Source organism: Drosophila innubila, chromosome X, assembly GCF_004354385.1.
Source record: "Drosophila innubila isolate TH190305 chromosome X, UK_Dinn_1.0, whole genome shotgun sequence".
Taxonomy (NCBI): domain Eukaryota; kingdom Metazoa; phylum Arthropoda; class Insecta; order Diptera; family Drosophilidae; genus Drosophila; species Drosophila innubila.
In genome coordinates this window covers 20,354,606-20,364,261 of record NC_047626.1, presented here as the reverse complement: position 1 = coordinate 20,364,261, position 9,656 = coordinate 20,354,606, and the positions used below count along the sequence as shown (strand labels likewise).

At 37.8% G+C, this 9,656-nt stretch overlaps 2 protein-coding genes across 2 annotated transcripts in view; one reads left to right on the top strand and one right to left on the bottom strand.

The window, feature by feature from the left end:
* The first annotated feature begins 2,756 nt into the window (after positions 1 to 2,756).
* Positions 2,757 to 4,307, top strand: LOC117794123 (glutathione S-transferase theta-1). The gene is made up of 4 exons (XM_034634609.1): positions 2,757 to 2,839; positions 3,294 to 3,446; positions 3,533 to 3,955; positions 4,028 to 4,307. Exons 2-4 carry the CDS (start codon positions 3,332 to 3,334, stop codon positions 4,171 to 4,173), a joined length of 684 nt encoding a protein of 227 aa, XP_034490500.1. The 5' UTR covers positions 2,757 to 2,839; positions 3,294 to 3,331; the 3' UTR covers positions 4,174 to 4,307.
* Positions 4,308 to 6,060: 1,753 nt separating this feature from the next.
* Positions 6,061 to 9,656, bottom strand: part of LOC117794122 — a 44,691-nt gene continuing 41,095 nt past the window's right edge. Inside the window, exons 14-17 of the mRNA XM_034634607.1 lie at positions 9,205 to 9,462; positions 8,658 to 9,048; positions 6,460 to 8,023; positions 6,061 to 6,242 (exon numbers count right to left, since the gene is read on the bottom strand). Coding sequence (XP_034490498.1) covers positions 6,462 to 8,023; positions 8,658 to 9,048; positions 9,205 to 9,462 — 2,211 coding nt within the window. The 3' untranslated portion in view covers positions 6,061 to 6,242; positions 6,460 to 6,461. The remainder of the gene's footprint in view (positions 6,243 to 6,459; positions 8,024 to 8,657; positions 9,049 to 9,204; positions 9,463 to 9,656) is intronic.

The following is a 9,656-nucleotide window of genomic DNA, read 5'->3' as shown; positions in this document are numbered from 1 at the left end:
GAAACAATCACAGAATTTGATGTAGGAAACTAGAGTGCAATGTAATTAAAATATATCGCGAAGAAATTATGATATAATATACGAATATAATGTTCAACTCAATACATACATATAAATGTAGACATATGAAATGTAATCAATCAAAGTCAAACTAACGTAGAATTCATCTAAAAGATCTGTACCAATTTTAACTCTTTTATCAACAAAAGATCGAAATTGAATAATCAAAAAAGGAAAATTGACTGCTAAAATCAGTTAATAATAAGTACCTTTGTATACTGTTGTGCATTGAAATCAGGGATGGAGATCGTAACCGTTAACGTCACTCGAAATTCCGATTTAAAATCGACACGTTTACCAATACAAAAAAAAAAATAAATAAAAAAATGGAAATGGAAATGTTAGAAGCCAAACTATTAAACTGTTAAGTAATATTGTTTTAACGGTATCGTTTAGGTTTTATCATAGTAGAATTATCTTATTTTTGTCATCTTCTTAATCTTCTTCTTGCCAACATACACATACCTAAGTTTGTATAATAATTATGTATATCTTAACTATATTTGCTTATATTATATTATATTATAAATATGAAAATGTGAATACTTTGAAGTCTTTACTTTGTTCTAAGAGTGGGCGGGCCCAAAATATTATTTATGATATATGCCACTTTCTAGTGAGAGTTTAACGGACTGAGTCAGCTCTCACACTCAGGTAAAAAAGTTAGTATATAGCTTTGAAGGCTTATGGAATTAAGAAGTCATTAACATACAGCTATCTCATCTAATCTTGTCGATAAAAATTCCAAAACTAACCGTGTTTGGAATATTAAAAATATTCAATGTCTAATAAATATACCTGAAAGATAACTTAACAAAATGTGTCAATAAATGCCCAAAATTAATAATTAATTTTGTAAGATACTTCTCAGCTACAAAATAGAAAATATATATCAATTTAAAATTTCAACTTCCTATTTATATTATAATTAAAGATTTCAGATATGAAATTATAAATAAAAGTAAATATTTACAAAAACGTCAAAAAAGATTAACAAAGAAAATATTTAGAAAAAGTTGGTCACAAGTAAAAACAACTATGCAAATAATCGAGTAAATTTGTTATCTTCTGTACTACAGGAAAAAACAAAAAATTGAGCCAATCTCCAATTATTATAATCGTTACCTTCAATACAAAGTAATCTAATTAATCAGCTAACTTATGTCGGTTTGCTCGAGTATGAGCTCTGTATAAATACTCGTGGGTATGTTTTTAAAATCCATCGGCTGATCCAGCTCCTACAAGAGTCAGTCCATAAACAAATTGAAACCAAACATATGCACAAACACACATTCATATTGAATAATCGTACGATAACAACCAGGTCTAAATAAATATACATATGAATGTTCTGTGACAGTTGCCAACGCCAAGCTGATTTCATTATTATCTTACCTGGTAGTCCCCATATATATGTATATACATATATAAGTAGTATAAACGCATATACGAGTAGTCAACGACATTTGTTTTTATTATTATTTTTCTGATGCCAGATCAATGAATTGTGGCATCAGTAGACCGATTGAAGTGGTATAAAACTGTTGAGCTGCAATGGATTTGGTTGAATTCTCAATTTTCAGTTCAAGCACAAAATGTCGTCGCATTTGGCCGATTTACTTGGACTCAGCAATGAAGAGAATCCTTTACTTACACTAAAGCCGGTCAGAGAATTACGTGGTAAGTACACCATTTATAGCATGAAATCATTTCTTTAGCTATGTTTCAAATAAAATAATAGTTTGAGAAGTGACATTGCTATAAATCACACAACTTTGCTACTAGTGATAGTAAGTAGTAAACACATTCCCCGATTGCATTGAATTCTAAAGTGCCAGACAAGTGTCTGTAGTAAAAAGTGATAAACAATGTGTAGTAAACACTCTCAAAGTACATCACAATGTGATACGAGTATACCAAAAGAAAAACTTTTGATTGAAACAGGAGATTTTTTGCAAATTCAGGAAAACATTTGAAATCACATGGAACTAAACAGATTGCTTAAATCGTAAAAAAAAAAAAAAAAAAAACACTTTTAATGCAAAAATTTAATGAAAATTTTCACTTAAAATTAAACAATATTAACTGTTTTACAAATTGATTGAAATAAGAAGTGATTATTTTATGACATATTCCAATCAGCCAAATTTGTAGTCTAAAAATAGTGGCGTACTGATTTCTTATCAGTTTTCCTTAAAATAGTTATTTTAAATTATAATCTAATCGTTTCTTTTAAAAACAGTATTTGCCTATAAGATTATCCACTTTCTCGCAGTGCACTACTGTTGATTCTTACTTATTTGTAATCCACTTTTATGTGCAAATCAGTTGAAGGCTAAATAATCAACAACTTTAACCCACCAAAGCACTATTTTGCTTAATTAAAGTGATAAAGTTCTGATTAGCTAGCTATCCCAAAGCTTTACAAAAGCTAATGCCACGAATTCGAGGAGTTGATTATGCGCAGGAAATACATAATTTAATTAAAAAGATATGCATACATATTTGTATCAATACACTGCCTTCAATTTATAGCCGCATTTGTTTGTTTGCTGTCTGCAGAGTGTTAAACGGAGTACGCAAAGCTCAGCCGATTACCGCTTTCTCTCACTGACAAGCTCTCTCGTTGTCTCGCTCTCAGTGCTGAAGCTTTTGTGCTTTTGCTTTTTCATTCTCGCGAACAGCCAATAACAGTCGTTCGCGAGCTGTGCTTGTGTCAAGTAGGTCGTGTTGAGTAGGTCGGATGATCGAGCGATCGATCGTTGTTGTTTGAGTTAAGGTGCGTTGTGCGAGCCAGTGCTGCCATTTTCAGATATTTTCTAGCTATTTTCCAACAATTAGAATATAAAATGCGTTAAAAAACGTAAGACGTTACTGTAGCCATTAGGTTGTAAACAAATATTTGAAAATTTCCGACAAATATATAGTCTGTTGATGATCGTTGATATCTATAAAATAATAGATTATTAATTTTTTTTTTTTCAAAATATTAGATGTAACATCAAATTTAAAAGAATATTGTCTTAGTTTTTTTTTTTTTTTTTTTTAGCAATTTTGAAAGTGTTTTATTAACTATTTTTAGCTCCTTTTTAGCTACATATTAAATATTTTAGTGCTTGAAATTCGGGCAGCACTGGTGCGAAGTGATCTTTGTACCATTGACAATGGACAGTTTGTTTACATGTAGCGACACTATTGTTTTGCAAGAAAAATAAATCTAGTTTTACTTGCAGTTACCCATAGGCTGGTGACAAATCTGGATACTAGGAAGATGTCTTCGTTGCGATTCTATTACGACCTGATGTCGCAGCCCTCGCGGGCCTTGTTAATCATATTTCGGTTGAGCGGCATGCAGTACGAGGATTGCCTTGTGGAGCTTCGCAATGGTGAGGTGATAGGTTAATCTAATCGAATTGTTTGGCCATTATCTATAATATGACTTTGAACTTTGCACACCTTGTGCACTTGGCAGGTGAACATTTGACAGATGAGTTTAAGCAGAACATCAATCGATTTCAGCGTGTCCCCTGCATTAATGATAATGGCTATAAGCTGGCCGAGAGTGTGGCCATAATCCGTTACTTGAGTGCAAAGGGCAAGATACCCGAGCATCTATATCCCAAGTACTTTGTGGATCAGGGTCGCGTCGATGAGTTCCTGGAATGGCAGCATACCACATTGCGTGTTACTTGCGCCCTCTACTTCCGTACCATCTGGCTGGATCCATTGCTGACTGGACGCACTCCCAAGGAGTCGAAAATTGAAACGTTGCGCATGTATATGGAGCGCAATCTCGATATCATCGAGGAGGTGTGGCTGGCCAAGAGCGAGTTCCTTACCGGATCCTCGATCACAGTGGCCGACATATTTGCAGCCTGTGAAATCGAACAGACACGTGAGTATATCAGATATATTGATCAAATTTCATTTTGTTATCCAACGCTATTGTGACCTTTGTCCTCCATAGGTATGGCCGATTATGATGTGCGTATCAAGTATCCGAAAATACGCGCCTGGCTAAAACGCGTGCGACACACCTGTAATCCGCACTATGATGTGGCCCATCGTTTCGTCTACAAAATATCGGGCACAGGACCACAGGCTAAGCTTTAAGAGCATTTATTGAACAGTTTTTGTAATATTGCTGTTGTAAATATCGTATCATTGTTATCATTATTATTAAGCTCTGTTGCATTAGTTATTTATAGATGGAAAACAAATTATTAAATATACTTACAAAAAACAAAATAAAATTTAGAGAAAATAATGCACTTGGGACAAAAGACTCTCTTTCGATTGGAAATATAAAGCATACCTTAAAAAAGTAGATAAAGTAAGGTTAAATAAAAACACACAACTTATATGTTCGCTTTACAAGTATTCTTATTATTTTTTTTTTATTGTGTCGTCATTGTAGCTTTCATAAATTCACATTTATTAAAAAAAAAAATACAATTTTAAAAAATAACTACCTAAAACTAACAAAAAATAGTAATAATATATAATATAATATATATAGCAACGTTACGCGCTTGGTTTTCTAACATTTTGCAACAAGTTATTATCTGTTTCTGCGATAACAAAACATAATATTTATAAGTAAAAGTACGGGTTTTGAAAAAAAATATATATTTATATATTTATTCTATACATAGAATACAGGGGAAAATCATAATAAAACAAATCGAAAGTAAGAAAGGATAAAAGATAAATGGTATATACAAAGAAAAGTTCTATACAATATGCATATGTATATATGAGTGTGTATGGAAGCATACATATCCTTATATAAGTGTATATATAATTCATATGCATGCATTTGTGCGTAAGTGTGGGTGTATATATAAAACTACATACAATAGTAGGCTATATTCACTTAATAATTATATTTGCATAATATTCTTGTATGAATTTTTCTCATTCTTTATGTGTTGAATTGAACTTAAAATAATACCAAAAAATATACAATTACACAAGAATATATATGTATGTGTATATATATATATATATATGTATCATTTATTATGGGTACTTGTATGTGGTTTGCCGTCAACTATAGTTGATAGCTATCTATACATTTAACACACCATATTATAAAAATATGTAATGTTTTTATGCTCTTTATGTTCCGCTTATGCAATAATTATTTAAATACAGCATTTTATGGTCAAAGTGGGATTGATTATTTGAACGAAATGTTATAAGATTGTTGCGTATTCTTTGCACCAGATTTTGTCGCCTGTCCACACATCAACAGCAAAAACAAAAACAGGCAGCTGAATTCAATTGGGTTGAGGCCTCAAAAAAGATGATAGTCAAAATCACAAAGAATATTTATGGTCGACTCTTAAACTAATGACATGAGAGCACCAATGAGTTAAGAACCAATTTGAAAGCTCCTCTCCTGACAGTGTTCCTAAAATCATGTCATTAAACAAGTTTTAAAGCAAAGCAATTAAGGCACCGAAACTGTGGCATCCACGCAATAGAAGCTACCCCATAACACTGACAAACTACACATACCATCGAAATATCTGACAAAACAGCTGCCTGATGTTATCCCCTTTCTCTCTCTATCTCTATCGTTGTCTATTGTTTCTCTCTATTTAAGCTTTGGGTGGAGCAGGCGACTTCGCTTGGTGGTGTATTTTGTAAATATAGTTTTATATTCATATACTATGTATTTTTAAATAGTTATGCCAACTCTTGCGCCAAGTTATACTTATATATACTAAGCATATATACTTTTATATATGTGTATAAATATGATTATATTACAAATATATATATATATATATGGGGGTAAGCATATTCTCCGTACTGTGTATACGTTTTACAAAATAGGTTTTATATATATTCATAAATATATATCTCTTTTCTACACAACTTTTATTTTATGTTTCTATTGTTTGCTCTCTTTCTTTGTTCCCACGTTGTGTGTGTGTGTGTGTGTATGAGTGTTGTTGTGCTTGAGCTGCAATCGGTTGTTGTTTCAAATAAATACTTTCTCTTGAACATATTCTACATATACGTTGGATTCTTTGTTTTGTATAGGTCCTCTAAGTTAATACTAAGGTATTTTTATCTTTAGTTTTTTATGTATGTTAATTCCTCTGTCGCCATCTCTTTCTGTGTCACACAGTTTACCCTCTCTGTTCCTTTTCTTTTTGTGCTGATTCCTGCTGTAAGTTGAAAAACAATTCATTATTCTTCTGAGCTTTAATTACAAGTTATTTTTAAAGGCTGCAAACCTGGATTTGAGACTTAAAAATCTATGTTATTTAAATCATACAATACAGTTTCATTTCTTACAAAATTCGTTACATTTTTCACATAAAAATGAAAATAAAAATATATAATTTTAGTGGTTTGCAGCCATGGGTTGTTTTGAAGACTCACCTTTAATAGCGACCTCGATTGATATTCTTGATGCGGATGCCCACTTCGAGCACTTGGTCACCCGCTGCCAGGCCGCCAGCTGGAACGCCAGTGCCGCTAGTGCTGCTGGTATTCGAGCTGCTGCTGCTGCTGTTGCCGCTGCTGTTGTTGGCTGTTGCACCGTTTCCAGCTGCACCAGCAGCTGCACCGCCAGAGCATGCACTGTTGCCATTGCTGCCATCACTGAGCGGCGAGTTGTTATTGTTGTTATTGTTGTTGTTGGTGGTGGTGGCACTACTGATGTTGCTCGAATTGGATCCAGAGACGGGCAGTGCAACATTGGCATCATTCACACCACTGACACTGGCACTGGCCGTCGCCGTTGCTGTTGCTGTGCCACCGGCTGGTGGTGCGCCAAGTCTACGCAATACTGTGGTGGTTGTTGTCGTTGTGGTTGTTGTCTCGGCAGCCGCACCGCTCAATTTCAGCAGCTGCTGCTGATGATGCCGATTATGATGATTGTAATTAATCGCTGCGAGATCGTGACCACCAGTAGCACCAGCAGCACCTCCAGCACCACCAGCACCACCACCATTGGCCGCATAGTCATGCGGTCCACCCACCGTGTGACGTCGCTTAATCGAGCGATTCTGTTTGTTTTGTATCTGTCGCTTTTTGGTCAGATTCATGTCAGTCTTTTCGTCCTTGGTGAGAGCGGCAGCGGCATGTGCCCACGACGATGACGACGACGACGTTGGTGAACAACAAGCGGCTGCCGCAGCCGCCGCCGCAGCTGCTGCTGTCGTGCTGCTGCTCATGTGTCGCGTTGAGTAGTTGCGACAGTTGAAGCTGGCGCTGCGAAAGAGTCGATGATCCCGCCGCTTCTTATTGTAGCGCTCGAGAAAAAGCGACGGCGACGGCGACGCCATTAGCAGCTTCTCCTTGGGATCACTGGTCGTGGAGCCCTCGGAATCATCCTCAGAGCCGGCAGCACCTCCGCCAATGCCACGCTCATAGGCCAGCGAGCTGCTAAAGCGCAGATTCTTGCTGCTGTACGAGTTACGCTGCACGGTGCTGGCCGTCTGGGAGCTGGGCGTGCCGGCCAGCGGTGTCGATGCGCTACTGGAGCCAGTGCCAGCGGTGGGCGTGGCAGCGCCACTTGCCGGCGCCGTTGAGCTGCCCTGATGTATGGGCGCTGTGGCCGAGTGCTGCAACTTGTGGGCCGCCTTGAGCAAACTGGCGGGCAGCGGTGCTACCGTTGGCTTCATCATCATCTGCATCTGCATCTGCATCTGCTGCTGTTTATCCTCCTTGCTGTCGCCCAAACTGTTGGTGGCCGTGCAGGAGCGGCTCAGCAGCAGCGAGTGTGGTGCGTCCAATGGACAAAAGTTGTGGAACAGTCGCTCCGGCGACTCATCCGCATAAGGAATGTTTTCAGAGTGCAAGTGCAACGGCTGGCCAAGCGTATGCCGACGATTCTTGGGAAACTCGGGTGAACCATTCTCATCATTCGACTCGGAACCGCTACGCAGATTGCGCAACTTGCTGTCCAGCGTATCCGTGATGGTTGTCAGCGACATGGAACCTGTAATTGTCATTGTATATACATAGTTAAACTTCAATTGTGACATCACTACATCTATGTTCCTTTTGGCTCAGGGTTTCTTAACTCAACGAAAGCTTTTTCCTCACTCCCAGCTACAAATACAGATACAGAGCTTTTCCAATTAAATAAACTATCATTAAGTTAGCTGTGTAACAACAGGACAGAAAAAGTAAAACGATATTATGGAATTCATTTGAGTTACACATGGCGCAACTTTAATTACACCACACGAGGGTTGTTTAATAAGTCTTTGACTGTCACTGAAATCAAGCAAAAACTTGATGAGTATATAACGATTTTTAACCAACATCCGATTGAACTTTGAACTTAAGAGTTCTCTTTGAATTTGAAAGTATGCAATAAAATAATTGAACAGTGATGGCAACAAAATTTAACTTTCCAATTTGTGTGCATAACATTTTCTTTTTTTTAGTAGATTTTAATGAAAAATTTTATATGATTTGTTTTAATTTTTAAATAAAATATCAATTTTTTAAAATTGTTCATACATTGTTTAAATTTCTAAATAAAATATCCGATTTTTTTAAATTTTTGATACATTTTTTAGTGAATAAATTTTAGAAAGTTTATTTGAGATTCAGTTGCAACTTACCCGTATCGCTCAAGCGACTGCTGGAGTCATCGTCTGTGAGGAGAATGGAGATATCAACGCTGCTCCTTTGCTGCTGTTCATGTTTGCCCATGCTGCCGGTGGAATCCACACTGCCCGAATCCTTCTCATCGAGGCTGGCCTTGCGTGTCTGTGCGTTGCGAGAACTTGATAAAAATCCGCCTGTGCTGCGCTTCTTGGTGCTCGCGGTGGCTGCCTTTGTTGTGGTCGCCGTTGTTGAGGCCGCTGCCGATGCCGACGCTGACGCCGACGAGGATGAGCTAATTGCCGAGCCGAGCAACTTGGTTGTGGTGCTGGTCTTGCTGCTATGCAGTGTCGAGCTGCTGCTGGTGCTGGTGGTGCTGCTCGCCGAGACCTTGGCGTAGTCCAGCGACTGAAAGTGAACAGCGGGCAGGATTAAGCCAAAATCACAAATGCTTTGTACAGCTTTTCGCTGCATTCGTCGTTGGTTGTTGGTGCGAATGATGGTGGTGGTGGTATTGGTGGTGGTGGTGCATTGGTGGGAATTGTCTGGGTTACTGCCGCTTACCAGAACACTCTCGCCGGAGTACGTGTCCGAGGCACTGACGGCACTGCGTTTGCCATGTGTGCGTCGTCGCAGCTGCGGAATGAAGCGTGACGTGCGCGTCTCCCGCTCCGTGATGCGTTCAATTTTGGACAGATTGTGAAGCAACATGCTCGTCTGGTCCTCTTGCGTCTGTTGTGGTTGCGCTGGACTCGGTGCTGCTGCACCGCCGCTTAGCTCTGTCACATCCGGCAGACTGCCGCCCTCAAAGAAGTATTCGTACTGCAAATAAAGAAGGGATTCATTAGATTAGACACTATGCTCGAGTCCCTGACTACAAAATACCCGCTACTCAATTGGAATATATAGTCAAAATATCAATGAATTCAACAATTCTGCGATATCAATACTAATGCATACTTTAAGGCGCTATCTTTTTGTAAAAAATCCATTACTAGCGTTAGCGATCTTGATGC